Source organism: Etheostoma spectabile, chromosome 1 (genome assembly GCF_008692095.1).
Source record: "Etheostoma spectabile isolate EspeVRDwgs_2016 chromosome 1, UIUC_Espe_1.0, whole genome shotgun sequence".
In the NCBI taxonomy this organism is placed as follows: domain Eukaryota; kingdom Metazoa; phylum Chordata; class Actinopteri; order Perciformes; family Percidae; genus Etheostoma; species Etheostoma spectabile.
The window spans coordinates 6,911,473-6,930,334 of NC_045733.1; the positions used below are offsets into that span (position 1 = coordinate 6,911,473).

The window sequence follows — 18,862 nt, forward strand, 5'->3', positions numbered from 1 at the left end:
AACACAAAACGACCGTCACTATCCAAACATGGCTCTCACTAAACCCTTCTGTTAAAGATAGTCTATCTGAAGCTGCACAATATTCTGATCAGCTTAGAGGGCAGGAGGGCGTACATCAACATTTGTTTAGAGTAAAATAAGAAATGGAAACAGTGTGCTATTTTGAACACAAGGACCATGAAAAAGAAAACAGTTGATAGGTTTAATCCAGCGTGATGTTTTTTATGAAGCAAAGCTGTGGTACATTACATTGGTGGAACAAGGTTGACAGAAAGTAGAAAAAGGTCAATTGCCTAAGCCTACATGAGTGTTGTGTGTATTGGGGGGGCATTACAACACAACTCTAGAGTCTGAAGACACTCCAACCACAAGTAGAGTTTGAATAGTGCTTCAGTCCGTAGAGGAGCACTTAATGGTGGTACTCAACTCTGCATGTGGCTGCTTGAGCCACAACAGTACAATAACTAGTAAATGCAAGGACACAAAGAGAAGTAACATTTAAATTAGATCACTATTTCCCTCAAAATGGAGAAAATGCAACAGAACATAGAAAATTAAATGTTACGTGTATGTTAATGTTACTACAAGTAAAATCATTACTGTATAGAGACATCTGTAAAACACTTCAGTAAAGACAACATATAAATACTGAATATACAAAAAAAACATTTTATTCCTTAAAATGTATCATGGAAAAAGCTATCGGCTCATCAAGGTGGAGGGAGACATTTATTTGATGGACCAGGCTACGTCTTTGAATCTTGTGCCTTATACAAGTTCTCACTCTAGTGGTCTCTAGATGAACTGCAGTTGATTCTGGCCATGCTGGGAGGGACAAATGGCAGCTGGAAGTTACACTGTATTTGCTTGTGCTGGTGTGGTCTAGGTCTGGATGAGTCTAGGGGAGCCACAATGGTTGGTTGATTAGTGGGCTTTAACCTCCAGGGGAAGTTCTACAGTCCAAAGCGGGCAGGGGTCCGTCTAGGCGTCATGGGGGCCTCTTCTTTCCTTCCCGGTGTGACGATTTTCACAGCCCTGAATCAGAGAAAAGTCAGTTGGAAGACAGGTTTTAACCACTGTGACAACATGTTATTCAGCCTCATTCTCTATTGCTTCTTGTAGTCCAATGCTACACATCTTTTACATTAAGTAAGCAGCTGTGGTTAGAAAAGGCTGAGGGAATGTGTGCATGTCACATTTATTTTTAATCAAGTTTGTTGAATTTGTTTTGAGTATGATGTGGAGTTTTATCTTGTGTCTGCAATATTTTAATATTATATACAGTTGTGTTCAGAATAATAGCAGTGTGTTTAAAAAAGTGAATAATGCGCAAAATCTTTAGAACAGCTTTTAATTCCATAATATCAATGCATTGGGAACACTGCACATTCAATTCCAAATCAAAACATGACCAAAATTGATCACGTTTGTGTTAACCCTTTACAGACAGGAAAGAAAAAGGAATATTAGACAGTTAAAAAAAATTGCAGTTTTTGCTTTTTTCTTTAGAAACTCAAACATGTACTTTATAAACTGAAAAATGTCTTAAGGGTTGGCTTTACTTTGAATCACTGCACTAATATTTAGTTGCATAACCATTATTTCTGAGAACTGATTCACATCTTTGTTGCATGGAGTCGGACAACTTCTGGCACTTGTGAACAGGTAGTCCAGCTTAGGACGATTGAACTACATTCCACAATTCTTCTTCATTAATGGGGTTTGCCTCAGAAACAGCATTTTTGATGTCGTCACCCCACTAGTGTTCTATGGGATTGAGGTCGGGGATTGGACTGGCCACTCCATAACATCAATCTTGTTCATCTAGAACCAAGACTTTGCTCGCTTACTTGTGTGTTTTGGGTCATTGTCTTGTTGAAAGACCCATTTCAAAGACATTTCCTCTTCAGCAGAAGGCAACATGACCTCAAGTATTTTGATGTATTGAAACTGATTCATAATCCCTGGTACGTGATAAATAGGACCAACACCACAGTATGAGAAACAACATTTTTGCACCACCATGCGTTACTGTCTCACAGTATACTGTGGCGTGAATTCAGTTCATGGGGGTTGTCGGAAAAACTGTCTGCGGCCCTAACCAAAAAAACATTTAGTCTCATCAGTCCACAAAATGTTCCCTTTTTTTCTTTGGATAGTCAATTGCCTTTTTTGGCCCAATTTTCAGCGTTTTCATCATTCTTTTTCAGCAAAGGTTTAAAATACCCCTTCTTCTGACAAAAAATACCAAAAGTTTTTTTAACTTCTTTGATTTTTTTGGGAGCTGATTGGTTACCTTTCCCATTTTGGCTATTTTTAATCCTTTAAAAGGTAGTTGACGTTTTTCCCCTTTTCGTAATTTGGTGCCATTTCAAGGCATTTGAAATTTTTTTCGGGGCACCTTTAAAATTTTTTCTCCTCTTTATTTTTTTCCCTTTCTTCAATAAAACTTTTTAATAAAATCCGCTTTTTCCTCGGCACTGTCGGACAACCCCAGTTTGCAGAGTTTTTCAGGGGAAAAGTACTAAACCACATGCCAACTTTTGCTCCTTCCCCTTTCCTTAAATTTGGGCCCCTAATTGACCCTTTTCTTCACAAAACAATCCCTCCAAATTGAACCAAAAAATGCTTTTTTTTTGAACACCCCCTTTTTTCATTACAGATTAAATTACACAAATGAGCCATGCATGTCTGACGTGGTTTTCTGGACCCAACATTTACAGAAATTTTTGCTTGAGAAATATCATTTACAAAAAATAGATTTAAGGTTAGGATGTTTACGCTATTATTTGAAAACAAAATGTAAAAACAGGACAGCAGGAGAGTCAAAAAAAAAAAAAAAAGTGTTGATTAGACGCCTACAGCCAACATCTCTTTAATTACAGTAGGTGCCACTGACACGCCGCACTTTTTCCCCAGTCACCACCACCTCAGCATTTCACATCAGGGCCTAAAAGCTTTTGTCACTGTTCCCTCTCCTACATTCCCAAAACAGGGAAATTTTTCCCCTTCCTTCAAAAGATTTTATTCATTGGTTTTAGTCATTACTACAAAAATTTTTTTTTACTTCGCAACGCTGTGCTGAGAATTAGAATGTTTTTTTTTTTTTTCCCCCTACAAACTGGGGTCCTTTGTTTTTTTTATAACAAAAAATCTGAATCAATTTACCCAAATGCATACTACACACACAAAAAGTATGTAAATTTGACATTAACCCTAGGAAAAATGTATGCCACTATGATGGGTTCGAATTAACAATCCAAGTCTAATTGGGGTCTATAAAATTCAAAAAAATGAAGAAAAGGCCCATTTCCCTTTCCAAAGCCCCAATTTAAAATTTTTTTTGTTAAAAAAAAAGATAATTTTCAGTCATGTAACAAAAAAAAAGTAGCAATCTCACAATGGAAAAACCAAAGAAAAGTTTGGTACTTAGGAAGCTAAAACTGGTTGTGCTTCATAAGGAACTAAAGAGGCCCACACTTCGTCTTACTTACCACTGATGTGGTTCCAAAAACACTCACTTGCATTTCCACTTTTAAACACAAAACAACTGACTGGGACATCTACTAATTCACACCACTGATCTGTGCTGGTGAGCAGGGAGACAGGTGATAAGTAGCTGGCACATGAAGGCATACCCAAAAAAATATTTCATCTTGGTCACACTGACCTCTTAGAGGAGATGCTTGTGACGCCTGCCGGAGGACAAAGGCAGCCAAGAGCCCAGGAGAGCTCACGACATTCATTATTACACATCCAGCTTCCTCTACTTAAATCTAATTCTTAATCCTACACCTCCAGTGTGATTATTTTTAACAGATCTGTTACAGACGTGGTCACGCAAATTCAGACAGATAAACCAGCTGATTAATTAACAATAAAAAAAAATTATCTGTCTTTATAACCTTATTTCTCTCTGTAAAGCTTGTAGATGGGTGTGAAATTAATTTTTTGGTCTTATTTGAAATTGAACGTTCCCCTCCTTTCTCTACTCTGCTATGGCACAATTTAAATTGCTGCAGTAATGGAGGTCACCCAGGAGTCAATATTATTTCTTTTTGTCTCGTCTTGAGGGACCAGAGGTGAGAAAAGCTCATCATGAAGAGTGAGAGAGGTGGAGTAGAGTGAGTGGGAGAGGAGGAGAGGGAGGGATGGGTTAAGATATGGATTGGCAGCGAGGTAGGTAAATGAACTGTTTTCTATCTATTAAATGTTTCAATCTTGTATGGAAAATAAGGGCCACAGGGAACTATTGTTAGATGAGGACCCATGTGTGATGAGGAGGCAAAAGGGAGAGAGATGGTCGCTGACTTACTTAACAGTGCCAGTGATGCTCTTCTTTTCCTGCTCCTCTCGACGTGCTCGCAGCTGCTCCTCAGCCATGGACATCTCCTCTTCCATGTTACTGATCTCCTCCTTGGCCCGGCGACGGTTCTCCTGAAAGAGCGACACAAACAGAATGAGAAAAGTACAATTCACCCCCAAAAAAATATTGCTTTTTAGTTGAACTGGTCACAAACAATGGACATGTACAAACATTGACAAAAGGGTGGTAGTAGTAATTTCTTCATTCTAAGACATTACAAGCCAAAGTGTTTTGGAACCACTTGTCTAAGGGACAAAGCCCAAATTATGCAATCAGCCACAGAACAAAAGTACACAGACATATGTGGCTTTTATTTTATACTTTCGGCTGTGTTGTGAATTAACCTAATGTGCATTGAGCAAATACTAGCCTTGTCTTGCCTTACCTGTCTGCTTTTTCCTGCATGTTTGATGCTGTAAAACATGGGCCCAAGTTCTGCCAGCCACTCTCCGTCCACTGCAGTCACACACTGCATGTACTCCTACAACACAAAGTGCAAAGTTAAACATCAACAATACATAGCTTTAATTGTTTTCATGCAGGCCAGGTTCTGCATCCGGCAGACTTTTTACCTTGGTGGTCATGACAAGCTCATGGTAGATGATGTAGTCGGGAGTGTAGCCCATACCAAACAAGGAGCTGGTAGGATGGAGGTGACATGGCATGCCTGTCCTCACATTCACATATTCACCAATGCCCTGGGAGCAAACACAGGCATAAATAACCAAGTTAATGTGCAACTCAGAATTTCTGAATAAGAAAATAGGAACCTGTGTGTAGTTTTTTTGCAGTTTTACTATGTGTTTGTGCCTGCATCTATAGTAGCACTATAAGGTCAGAGCAAAGCAGGTCATATGGGCTAATTTGCTTCTCCACCTGGCTTAGACAGCAGGAAAATAAATTTGAAGTATATCCAACACTGCTACAATTGCTTGGGTTACCGGGCTACTCATAAGTCAAACGGAGAATCTTGATTATACAGTCATGATTTTAAATTCCCTTTCAGATTTTCGCGCTGTATTAATGTGAGGCCAGAAGGGATGTTTCACCACTCTGTAATTATGATGCTATAAATCTGCCACAACCAATTGCCACTAGGCACGACATATTAACTGAGGGAAGTGCAGGAAATACCTTGAGCTTGGCAGCCTGGTGGAAGTATGCAGCACAGATGCACTTCCTGATGATATCCCAGTCCGACCCACAGGAAATCAGGTTCATCCTCTGCTGGACCATGATGTCCTTTAACTGGGAGCGCACCTCACGTACCTGCACAAAACGATATGAATTGGAAGTTGAACCACATAGAAACACGTCCAACCTGTTGGCTTGCAATCAGTTGTTAGAAGGGATAATATATTGCCAAAGTCAGGTGAATATTTGTCAATCTAAAACAAAGCATAACAAAACATATTGAAACACCAAATTAAAAGCAAGAAAACAAAGCACAATTTAAACTGCAAGATTTCCACATGATCATCTTGCTGTGATGGAATTCAAGTAAAAACTGAATGAGTGTTACAGGTTATGCAGCAGCAGTAGTCTGACCTTGCGCATAGCCTTGGTGTGGATAAAGTGGTCGTTACACCAGATGCTGGAGTAATTGTTGTTCTTCCACTGCATGTAGACGTTAAGGTAGGTGAGGTGGTCGCTCTCTGGGACTGAGAACTTCTCCCTCACCTGGTCACTCTCCTCCTCACGACCCTACAGCGACACACAGATCGAGTTTCCATACATCACTGGAATCATTTTTTATGTCAAAGTTTGTTTGTTTTTTCACTGGGAAATATTGTTACACAAACACCTTGTTTTAAGAGTCAATTTTGAAATACAGTATTTAAATATTCAAAATCTATTTTTTTTGGCCATGCAACTGAAAACACGCTGCAAATACAAAAGAGTTGATAGCTGATATGGCAAATTTTTTCAGTTTGATACCCACATCCAGCAGTGATTGAGCAACACGATCATAATGATGATAATAATAATAATAATAATAATAGGGAGACTAGTTTCAGCTGGCAAATTTAAGTCCATTATTTACTTCCCTTGTAGCTCTTTTTTTAGTCTCCAAAACAGAGCTAAAATTCTCTTAAATTGCTAAAGGTTTCACTGTGTTCACCAGCTAGTTTCTAACTGTGGTGCTAGACAGCTAGTGTGCCGTTTCTTTATTTGTTTTTTAGCTTTTTCACTAAATCAACAGACTTCTACCGCCAAAAACCACATTAGACATGAGAGTGAACTACAACAGTCAATTTACGGGCTGGAAAACTAATAAAGATCAACCTAACAATCTCCGTGGGGTCATTGCTTCAAGTCACCACTTTCATGTAGTCATGTCAACCATTGCTGATATTAATATAAGGATTAAAACCACTTTAACACAACAGAATACAATAATAGTATCGATAAGGTGGATGGGCCAACATCTTACATTTCATTGTGCAACCCTGTGTTGTAAAATGACAAAATAAATTAACTTTATTACTATATATACTATTTATTTATATATACTAAAGAGTATGTGTTTCAATTATACAGTAACTGTATCAAGTGAGACTTACCTTAGGTCTGTAGAAGATGGCCGGCACAGAGAGCATGGAGACAATGATTAGGATGTCAGCACTGCAACCCATGTCGCAGGACACAATCAGCATCTTGGAGAGGGCGGGGTCGAGGGGAAACTCCACCATCAGACGCCCCGTCGGTGTCAAAGCACCTGAAAGGACACAAGAGAACAGTTATGAGGAGTAAGACGTAAAGAACGTAGGAGGAACAAGCACAAAACGAGTGAGTGATAAGCTTCTTTTCCATCGAAAGCCTGCTGGCGTGAGGAAGAAGCCAGCATAATGTGACACTTATTTGTCTATCACCGTGAGAGGGGAGGATGAACTGCTGACAGTTGAGAAAAAAAGAGAGTGAGATCAAAAACTTTGCCGGTTCCGATTTAAATGATTAGACCGGAGTCTAAGAGGCTTATGAGGAGGGAAAGCAGAGAAGCGAAGCAGCCAGTTTGGGGCAGGTAAGCCTTAATCAGAGATAATCTGCTGTTAACACACGGAACAGGGAATCATCAAAAGTCCCCCCTCATCCCAAAATCCATAAATCCCCTGGAATCTAGCAAAGGATGAGACAGAAATGAGACCCGACCAGTCAAATAAAACACAAGATCAGTTACTAGGGAATTATTCCACTGGCTCAACTTCACAACTATCTCCTCAAGGCCTGTTTGCTGTGTCTGCAACATCCTTTAAAAACTAGTCTCCTGCCTGTGTTTGTGGTGTGTAGGAGCTGAAAGCAGCGCTGAGGGGGAAATACGACCCTAAAATACACAATATTCTCTGTCACAGCTTCATCATCATCTCAAAAAACAGATGATTTATGTTATCTGGCCCCTCTGTATTTAAGACTGGTCAAGGCCTTGTACAACAACTAGAGAGAAAGACAAGAACAGAGTAGTAAAATGGAGACCTTTTGAAGCTGCTGCACTGTTTGATGTATATGTGCATGCTTCAAATATGTAATAACAATTTTAAAATTAGTACCCATGTTATTTAAAGGCTTTTTTGTTCCATCTCATTTTATGTATTCTTTGTTTTCTATTTAATCTTAATATATTAAAGCACTTTGTGCTGTATTTCTTGTGTGACAGGTGCTATACAAATCAAGTTTATTATAATAATATGTTTATATTTTCATTAGAGGTAGAGAAAAGATAACTGATGTAAGGTGTAGACCTAGTGTTATGAACACAGTATATTCCATTACTCTGCATTTAAACATCTGTTAAAAATGCCAATGTCATGTAAATACACCCTAATAAAAAGATATCTTATAATTACATTATGTTATGATACCTCTGGTAATTCCAACTCTTGTTCACTACCCACCTGTGTTGTCCAGAGCTCCCAAGATCCAGAGCTGGTACATGGAGTTGAGCATGTTGTCCTCGGGTGGTGGATCCATGAAGTGAAAGAGGAGCAAATCTTGAACACCCAGAGACTTCAACAGCAGGACTACGTTGGCCAGGTTGGTCCTCTGGATCTCTGGTATGGTGGTAGTCAGCATCTCGTTCTTATATGCGCTCTGAGTGTACAGCCTGGACAGAGAGGAGGTTCATGGAGACAGGCACGGATAGTGACAGCGAGCGTGAAATTGAAGTCACCAAGAATGATGTTATACTATTTTTTTTTTTGGGAATAAAGAAATGAGGAATATGCTCCCCTGGGCAATGTTGTTATGTCACACTGAATTATTTTGCAATATGTGTGACATGTCAGTGGCATTCTAAATAAGCAAAGGCGCCAAATGTAAATCCACCGCAGAGGAAAATTCAGGATGCTACAATTTATTAAAGGGAAACATTCAGAGCCTGAGTTAAAGTAAAGGACCCAACTAAAAAAATCTCTCACAATAATTACAGCTGTCTGAAGTGAATGATTATAATGTATATGGAGGTTTTGAGCATGTGAGTGCAGTCACAGCTAAAAGTGTCTTTGAGTGGGGAATTCTCCACGCAAGCAGAGCAAACCAGTGTGACCCACTCTCTCTGCTCTCTAACACATACACTCTAACACCTTGACTGTACAAAGTGTAAATCTCCTCCAAAACTGATTCTTCATAGATTTGTCTGAGCTTGTGTGTAGAAGCAGGTGGGCAGGCTTAATCCAGAAATATGTGGGGTTTCATAAGCATCCCTGCTCATTAGCAATGCAAAATGTGTCCCCCTCTGTGTGTCTATAGCTTAATCTTTCCTTAAGTAAATATGGCAAAGCAGGGAAGTGTCAAGAGTATGTTAATGAATGAAGATAGTGGGGAATTACTGGTATGTTCCTTCTCTCAGTAGTGTAAAAAGAATGACAAAATGAAGATATCCTCCTTTAGTCATATCAGGAGAAAGTCAAGTTTATGAATAGCTTTGCAGGAACCTAAATATGGCACACCTTTTAACACTTTAATGCACCAATTCTAGCTCACCACTAATTATGCAGAGAGAACACAAAGGCCATTACCTGTAACACTGTCCTGGTCCTGTACGTCCTGCTCTGCCAGAACGCTGGTTTGCATTAGCCTGGCTGATGGGATAAACCTGTAGAGCATCCATTCCAATGCGAGGATTAAAAACCTGTTGTTAAAAAAAGATTTAATTAAAATTGAGTAAGACAAAAACAATGTTAGATTGGTTACATACATATATACTGCACATACATTCAAACACATTATTTATTTATTTATGCGCAACACACACACACACACACACACACACACACACCACACACACACACACACACACACACACACACACACACACACACACACACACACACACACACACACACACACACACACACACACACACACACACACACACACACACACACACACACACACAACACACACACCACACACACACCACAACTATGTATGCCTTGGAGTACCTTAAGTTTGCAGTATCCTGCATCCACGACAAACATGATTCCATCCACAGTGAGTGAGGTCTCAGCGATGTTTGTTGCAACAATGCATTTCCTCACACCATCTGGAGCCTGGCAGAGGACACATTAAAAGGCAGCCATATTTGTTTTCTCACTTGTGTTTAACACAAGGACTTAGATGTAAAGTGTAGAATGCATGCAACATAATGGGCTGTTACAGATACAAACCTTCTGGAAGATTTTTGCCTGGAGGTCAGAAGGGAGCTGGGAGTAGATGGGCAGCACAGCCAGAGCAGGAGCATTTTCCAAGTCCTCCAACCTCTCCACGATCTGATCGGATGTCACCTGCAGCGACAAGGACAATATGCCTTAGTTTAATTGGGAACACAAAATAGAAAAAACCATCTGTTCCTTGTCAACTGACAAAATGTATGTAAAATAAATAAAATAAAATAAATAATAATAATTTACTTATACAGCACATTTAGTACATGAAATTCAAAAAATGCAATATTGAGTGATAATAGTAGGTAGGCCTGCACGATATTGGAAAAATCTGACATTGTGATATTTTTTTACCCTGCGATATATATTGCGATATGAAAAAAGTAATTTTTAAAAGATGACATAAATAGCTCTATTTGGAAATAATAAATCATTCTCGACTACTGCAGGGATTTTGTAGGGGAGTGCATCTACATAGAAGATAAACATGAAAAAGGATCTTTTCTAATGTGAACCATTCTTTGTTGAACTTTAAAACTATACAAACACCAAAGCAAGTAAGTGCTGTGACTAACGTTAGTGTTCTAAAGTGATTTTGGAGAGGGAAATTAGGTAGAAATACGCTGGTTGACTAGCACGACACCAGTGTATTCATATCATACTATCAATCCAGGCTAACGTGAATGACAGTGACTGCATGTTGCTCCCTCTAAATGTTTGGTTGTGGTCGACTAGCACCGCCAGCTTGATCAGACCTGCACGTCACGCGCACTAGCAACAAACTGTGTAACAAAGAAAAATTTAATCAGTGTAAATGACACAGGCGTCTGTAGTACATTAGTGTTACGTTTCCAGTGTCGCGGCTCTGAACCGTAACGTTAGTTTTTTGTCACCGCCCCCCGCTGCTGCCGCCTGCTCTCGTCTACTTTACAGGCGAGGCGCAGTTCATCTCGAACGAGCCTATTGCAACGTCCTGCGATGTGACTATTGCGCATGCGCACATCACAATGTCGATGCTAAAACACAAATATTGTTCAGTCCTAATAGTAGGCATGTCACTCACCTCAATATCCTCCTGCCCGGGCATAAAGATGAGGATGTCTCCTATCAACCCGCTGAGATGGATCTGCAGGGCCTGTTTCACTGCTGCTTCAACATAGTCCTCCTGAGGAGTCTACACACAAAAACACAACAAATCAGTCCAGTACAAAACAAAACTAAACTAAAATGGCTCATACAACAACCAATATATAATTTTGACACAGTAGTGGAGAGAGATTTTTATTGTTAAATGCCAAAAGTTAGTTAATGTCAATTAACAAAGTATATGTATTGTCTATTTGGTATTTGATAAACTAAAAGTGGTGTATTGTAGTGAAAATACGGCTAAATGTGCTATACATACAGTACATGTGCCTACATAAAGCCCTTTCTTGAAGTTAAACACATTGTAAAGGTTAAGGATTTCATTACAATCTAAGATGATTGTGCTGTAAAAAAAAGCTGTTAGACTCAGAAAAATTACAAATACAAAAAGAGGTAATTATCTTCACTCAAGCTTCTGCGCACAGAAAATGCCGGATTACACCATTTTCTAAACATAGCCATACTGAGAAATACAGAGTTTGTGGAGCTGATAGTCTAAAATAGCTTTGTATCAACTCATTTGGCAACAACTTGAATGTAACAGACTTCTATTAATATAAAATAGTTGCACACTACGGCTTTGAAGTGAAAGTAGAATAGAAAAATAAACATACCTTGCTAAACAAGATGTCTACGGGAAAGGTTCTTCCTGGAATGTGGAAAATGGGTACGTTTCCAAAAAATGCAGCAAACTTGTCTGAGTCCATAGTTGCAGAAGTCACTATGAGTTTCAAATCAGTACGTCGAGATACAACCTGATGGGAAACAGTGGACAGAAGAGAGACAGTTAAGTGGAAATACAGTGCTATTACACTGAAATCACAAAAGAAAACAACACCCTAACTAGGTCATTCATCATTTAGACACACCGCAAATCCAGCTGTGTGTACGTCTTGAAAATAACTAAAAGAAATCTTTAAATGGGTCTTAGGTAGTTGTGTACTGACCTCACGTAGCAGGCCAAACAGCACATCGGTATTCAGGGAGCGTTCGTGAGCCTCGTCCATGATAACAGCACTGTAGTGGTCCAAGTCTGACTCCCTCAACGACTCCCTGAGCAGGATACCGTCTGTCATGTACTTTATCAATGTTTTCTCGGATGTGCAGTCCTCAAAACGGATTGCGTAGCCCACCTGCAAGCAACAATGTCAGTATAATCAACTAAAATGATATGCATGATCTTTAAAGTATTTGCCGACAAATCTAGTGTATAACATGCATAGGGATTACAAAAAAACACAAAAACAAATCATACCTCATCAAAATAAAAAAAATAAAAAATACTACCTAATTTCAGTGTTTGCAGTAGAAGAGCATTTTTTGCTCTTTTTTTTGTGCTAATATTGAAGCAGCTCCACTGTTCCCCTCTATGTTGCTCCTGAGTTCAAACCCCAGGCAAGCAACAGGCCTGATGTTTTCCCTTTGAACACTAGATGGGGTGTTACACCGCATTTGACTTGCTATTATTGAGTTTGTGCAAGGGAGCCCTCAGACTGGACATTTCAAAATATAGTAATTACTGTAGTGTACAGGCCATTAAAAACACTTTCTTAGCAGAGATACAAGGACACAGTTGCTATTTGTGTCTCTATTTAGAGACATGGGGCAACTACACAAGCAATCAGACAGAAACTGGGATTCTGATTAGATAAAAGGCTAAGTATTCCCAAATGTAGTTATTGTTTGCTAAGCATCAGACAGCTGTCTCACCTCCTCTCCAAGGTTGGTGCCAATCTCCTCACTGACTCTCTTGGCCACACTCATGGCTGCTACTCTGCGGGGCTGAGTACAACCCACCATGCCATAGCTAGTGTAGCCATCCTCATGCAGGTACTGAGTCAGCTGGGTGGTCTTCCCACTGCCCGTCTCCCCAACAACAATCACGATGCTATTGTCCCTGCAGATGCCAGTTAACATATTGAAACAGATATGATGTAAAAACACTTTTTAGGTGAAAACTGGGAATAAAACTTGAGGAAACCAATGCACCGTTGGTATCAATACCTTATGATGTTAAGAAGTTGCTGTCTGACAGCAAAAATAGGCAGGTACTGTCTCTGTTCCAGAAAGGTCTTCTTCTTAGCAAACTCACTGCTGGCCTCAGTCTTGTCTTTCATGTGGTCTGCAAATTTCTGCTCTGTTCTGTAAGGTGGAGAGAGAAAATACGAAAAGTTAATATGGAAGGTCAACCATTACAGTTCTACGAATTAAGCCTGTGGATTATTAAAACTAAAATATGAAATGCCATATAGATCTTTGCATAGACAGTCTGGTCACCTGTAGTCCACTTTGCCATCCTCTCCTACCACTTTGCCCCCAGGGGTGTCTTTCTCCTCTGTCTTTTTGACACCCATGATATCCCCCAACTTGGTGCCTGCCAATTCCCAGTGTTTGTGTTGTGCCTGAAAAAAATACATTATTCCAATTATACCATATGAATATGAAGATTAAAGCTCAAGTCAGTAACTTCATACACACATTGCAATTTCCTGATGGTTGTTTGCAGTTAAAATGCCATCAACCGACCACTAAAGTGATGAAGTTAGACAGCGCTGGCATTATCAACGAGACCGGTGCACGTCAACAAACCCTATTGACATTTCTCAACAGCAGAGCATTATGATCATATCAGCGTTGTATTATAAAATATTTTTCTTTATAGATGAATATAGCAATGGTATATTCATTTAAAATCCTTACTGGCTTTAGATATATATATATATATATATATATATATATATATATATCTCAACAACAATAGCATTAATGTTAGTAAATAATCCAGCCAACCTTCTTGCGTTCTTTCTGCTCACGATGTTTACGGACAAGCTGGCTGCCTTTGCGAGCGATGATGGCCATATCAGAGGTAGCATCTTTCACAGGGATGACAGGCTCTGGCTGCAGCAGGGAAACAAACACACATACAAACATTCAGATAAAAACTCTTTAAGTATAGTTCTGACAAAAAAATGACACGGAGTCATTATTATTTTGGTATAATTGTTTTGTTTACCTGCTTAGTGAAGACTATTCTTCCATCCAGAAAGGGAGGAACCAGGTTGTGAACCTGCAGGTGAACCTTAGCAGCATTGTCCTCCTCAAAGTCTTCATCCACTTCCAACCTCTGCACCACACCACTGGTCAGCATTCGGTTGGTCTCCCACCGCTCATTATCCTGAGACAAGAAACACAGCCTGTTAGAAAGATGGCCCCCAACACAGACAGATGTACCAACAGGACATGTATAGTACATACATATAGCGTATATGCCTGTGCATGCAGACACACAGTACCTCATTGATCTGTCGCTTCTGTGCCGATATTCTTTTTTGAGTCTGCTTCTGAAGTATCTGCTCTCTCTTCTTTACATATTCTTCAGAGGTGGTTGTGAAAGGGTTGTGGAACTCATCATAGCCCTCATCCATCATGTACCAATCTCTGTCAGCTTGCTGCAAAACAGTGAGACAGATTAGAGAAAAAAACAAAAAACTAGTTTATAACTTCTATGAGGCATGAATGAGGAATAACTGTGCCACTCACCTTTTGGTCCTCCTCCCACTGGTCTTTCTCATCTACATTATCAAACATAATTCCACCCACACCATCTTCTTTCCTACCTGAAGAAGAGACAGAATAAGAAATATTATGAGACATTTCATAAATCCAGCATGTGAGCACAATATAGCTTGTTTTTAGAATAGCACCTTTTCCTTGTGATAAACGAGGAGTAGAACCCAAATGCTTTCTGTCATTGGCCCACTCGTTGTACTTGTATGATGGGGTAGGCAGAGGGGTGTCGTCGGGGTAACGGCCTCTGATTGACCTAAGCACACAGCAGACAGATTTTATGTTAGCATCAAGTAGCATTCATTTCTCAGCAGCTAAACAGGAGAACTAACAGTGAGGATTTACAAAAGCCTCTTACATGTCTGAGTGACAGTACATAATAGGGGTATGATGACAACGTAAAAGTCGAGGCAAAAAATGTGGTAATATCAAATTCAAATAGCAATGTTGTAAAATGCAAATAACCAGTAGCCGTCATTGTCGTTGCGTTGAAGAAATAAGGTGTTTGGAGAATGTTAGTGCAACCAAGTTCTGGTCTTTATCTTTACGAGAACAATCTCACCTTTTTTATTCTTCAAGTTAGTTTTATTTACTTTAGGTGTGGATCTGCTTGCAAAATGACGTAATTTATTTATTCAACGGACTATTATTTGCATTTTTACTAAATCCATAAGAAAAACCACAATAAAACCTGAAAGTGCAAAAGGAAATAAAACATTGCTTTTCCAAATTGTATGCCTACTGAAGACTATAAGGAATTTTCTGTCTTTTTGCATTTCCATTCTCGATTATTTTAAGTGTACTGAACTATCAGGTATTGTTTGTTATAACATATCCACTACGTACTTTATGCACATTTTTCAAATAAAACTAAGGTTTTAGGGTGAGGAGAATAAAATTGTGAGATGAACAAAGGACAATTGTTTACCTGTCTCTCCTCTCACTCTCTCGGCCAGAGCGATGGCTTCGCTCTGAGCGATCCATCTCTTTGTTAGACGGAGCGGGGGACGGAGACTCCCACTGGGAAAGCCGTGAACTGGCATAACCACTGTCATCCTCCTCCCAGTTGGAGCGTGATGGTGTGAAAGAATCTATTTAAAAATAAAATAAGTTTATTCAACCAACATATACTAAAATGAAAACAAGAATAATTATAAATAACCCATTGAAATAAAAACAGATAAATAAAACCAAACTACCTCTGGGGCGATGCTGTGGCGTCAGGGGTTCTTCTCTCTTACTCCCCCGACTGATGCGATCAGACCAGCCATCTCTCTGTGAGCGCTCACTCCTCTCACCGCGCTCTGAACGCTCCGACCGGCTGCCACGGCTATGGCTGATCTCTCGCTCATCTGACAGAGACAGGAAAAGTTACTCTCAACAACCCTGACTGTTCTAACATTTGATTTCATTATCGATTGATCTCCCAATTGTGGTTTTTAAATACTGAATCCACTTTAAAATAAAAAAATAAAAAATAATGAACCATTTGCCCATCCCATGTTACCTGACTCCAAAATGCTATTGCGGTTTTTCTTACAACCACAAATCTACTCACGTTAGAACACAAACTACATGAGTGTCCTTTAGAATCACCTTTTTCACTCCTTCGGTCTCTCACTTTATCTCTGCTCTTTTCTTTGTCTTTTTCTTTGTTCCTGTCCTCTTTGGACGAAGCGTAGACTCCATGCTCACGTCTGTCTTTCTCTCTCTGCTGGTGTCTCCGGCGGAACTCTTCGCTGACACCTCCGGGGTTTGAGGGTGTCTCAGAGCCAGTCACACGATACTTTCTACTGGAAAGACAAAAATAAAAACAATTAAACATTAATAATGCTATTTGTGTGCTACTATGGTTAGAAAAATAACCAATGAGTAAAGAAGAACAAATAAAATTCAACAGTCCTGGTTTTATATTTGCACTGCTTTAGTGAGCTGGGCTGTCTCTCTGAAAGGACTCAGGCTAAAAATCCACTAAAAGCGTAAGGGTATAGAGATCCAAAGAATTGAATATTAAATTAAGAAAGAATGATAATCTCCATATACATTAGGAATAGGTATTGCCTGTTTATTTATATATTATCCATAGTTTTCAATAAATATTATTCTGTGTGAAGCACTTACCTTTCCTTCTTAGCATCCTTTTTGTCATCATCGTCTTCTTCATCAGATTCAGAGTCACTTTTACCTTCCTCCCAGTCCTTGTAGGAGGTAACCTTTGACTTCTTTCTATTTCTGTCATCAGCACTAGCGTCCGCCTGCTCCTTACTCTCCCGCTCCTTCCTTTTCTGGGCTGCCAGCAGATCCAAGCCCAGCAAGGAGGTACGTGGAGTGGGTGCCCGAAAAACATGGGGCTCTGCAGCAGCACTCTTTTTCTTTACTATCAGTCCACCAACTTCAGCAGCTGGATCAGTCCCTTCCAGCCTATGCATGGACAAATCTTCATCCATTATCTGCAAGGAAATAATGACGTGCAAAAGGTGAAAATATGTTAAGCTACTAAAATGTTGCTCATGACAACACTTTTTGTTAAACATTGTTTAAAACTAAAGGTTTGAGCTTTGGGGCGTAAGGAATTGTATAATCTATAAGATGTCAGAAAATAGTAATAATTGGCAATAACAAGATCCCATAGTGACATCCAACCTCTTCGTATTGCTTACCTTGTCCAACCAACAGTCAAAAACCCAACGATATTCATCTTACCGTAATAGCTTACAAATTACTTGGACAATTAGTTGATTATCAAAATTGTTGCAGATAAATTTTATGTCAATCAATGGATTAATAAATCAATAAATTATTTAAGCTCTAATTGACAATAATATAAAACAGAGAATAGCAGCAAATCCTTAACGTGGAGAAATGGAACAAGGAAAGGTTTCTTTCTTAATTTATCACTTGAAATATTGAGTTACCATATTTGTTGCAATTTCATCATCATCATTTCATCCGTCAGTCTACACTAAACAGAGATTTGTGTCAGTTTTAGACCCTGAATACTAAGTGGGTTGTACCAATACTTGGTCTATCAAATTTTACTTTCAGCTCAAAGAGACGTCTAGTAGGATACTCTATTAATTTACTCAACCCAACAAGACACAGACAGCGCTAGCTAATGAAGTGGTAACTCATTCATATATGACAATTACACTATCAACATCTGTTTGGCCATTTACGTTAACTTAGTAGCTCATTTGTGACCTCAACACTTCGTATTTTAACGTTACTCCAAAGTCACAAATGGGCCCAGACTCATAGTGGCTAACGTTAGCTCTCCTGCCTTTTGTTTTACCTCAACTATAATTTTGTTTTACAATTAAGCTAGTAATACAAATGCAGAAGTTCATATCGATGAGTTTCAGAGGATAACGTGTTTAAAATCCTAACTACGTTAACTATGACTCATTAAAGCATTTGTAGATTACATAACTACATTTCCACTTGTTTAATAACGGATAGATTAAATGAAATGGAAATATTGCGTACCTGAGATAGAGCAGCCAGCCTCAGCTAGCCTGCGAGCTATCCGCTTCTGTCCCGACAAGGCCGGGCGGCAATATGCGGAGAACTGCCGCTTGTTTATTTGGGTCTAAAATGCAGAAACTCGCACATCAAGTTAATTATTTGACGTAAACTAATAGACTGGTAAGTAATGGAGGAAATTATGAACCTGTTGCTGTCACTGGAAAATATTTCAACTGCGGCTTTCGCAAAAACAACGCGTATGTTTACAGACTAGGGAGCAACCATTGCAATCCCACAATTCTTCTTCCTCTTCTTCTTTGCGTGTTTTTCGAATTGCAACACCAACTTTTAGGTATACCGCCACCTATCGTACGCCAATGGGCAATACATCTAAAAAATAAATATGAAAGAAAATACGTAGGTTATTAGGCTACATTTGAAAGCTAAAGTGCACTGAGTGATTAAACAATAAGTGTAAGAACAAGATGAATAACTTAAAAGTACAATAATAATAATAACAGTAATAATAATGTATACTTTATGAATTCCACAAGGGGAAATTACAATGTTTTCACTCTGTTATTAGACACGTTACACACAGGCCTGAATTGGCCACACATGCTCAGTACCTATACATGCTCTAAATGGAGAGATGTCA

General features: G+C 39.2%; 1 protein-coding gene across 3 annotated transcripts; it reads right to left on the bottom strand.

The window, feature by feature from the left end:
• Positions 1–188: 188 nt before the first annotated feature.
• dhx38 (DEAH (Asp-Glu-Ala-His) box polypeptide 38) lies at positions 189–18,537 on the bottom strand. 3 transcript variants are annotated; one of them, XM_032515677.1, is made up of 28 exons: positions 18,410–18,536; positions 18,226–18,328; positions 16,861–17,189; positions 16,336–16,532; positions 15,939–16,091; positions 15,668–15,830; positions 14,877–14,995; positions 14,713–14,789; positions 14,466–14,621; positions 14,186–14,347; positions 13,963–14,070; positions 13,450–13,574; positions 13,177–13,314; positions 12,883–13,069; positions 12,120–12,305; positions 11,787–11,927; positions 11,090–11,200; positions 10,030–10,146; positions 9,805–9,912; positions 9,379–9,491; positions 8,257–8,465; positions 6,931–7,085; positions 5,915–6,070; positions 5,501–5,635; positions 4,939–5,064; positions 4,752–4,847; positions 4,316–4,437; positions 189–1,035 (listed from the first exon to the last, which is right to left on the bottom strand). In XM_032515677.1, the coding sequence occupies exons 3-28, from the start codon at positions 17,184–17,186 to the stop codon at positions 954–956; spliced, it is 3,768 nt and encodes a 1,255-aa protein (XP_032371568.1). In that variant the 5' UTR covers positions 17,187–17,189; positions 18,226–18,328; positions 18,410–18,536; the 3' UTR covers positions 189–953. The 3 variants fall into 3 exon arrangements, with proteins under 3 accessions (XP_032371568.1, XP_032371579.1, XP_032371588.1); XM_032515688.1 differs by lacking the exon at positions 18,226–18,328 and having other exon boundaries at positions 18,410–18,537; XM_032515697.1 differs by having other exon boundaries at positions 16,336–16,529; positions 18,226–18,537.
• Between the last annotated feature and the right edge of the window lie 325 nt (positions 18,538–18,862).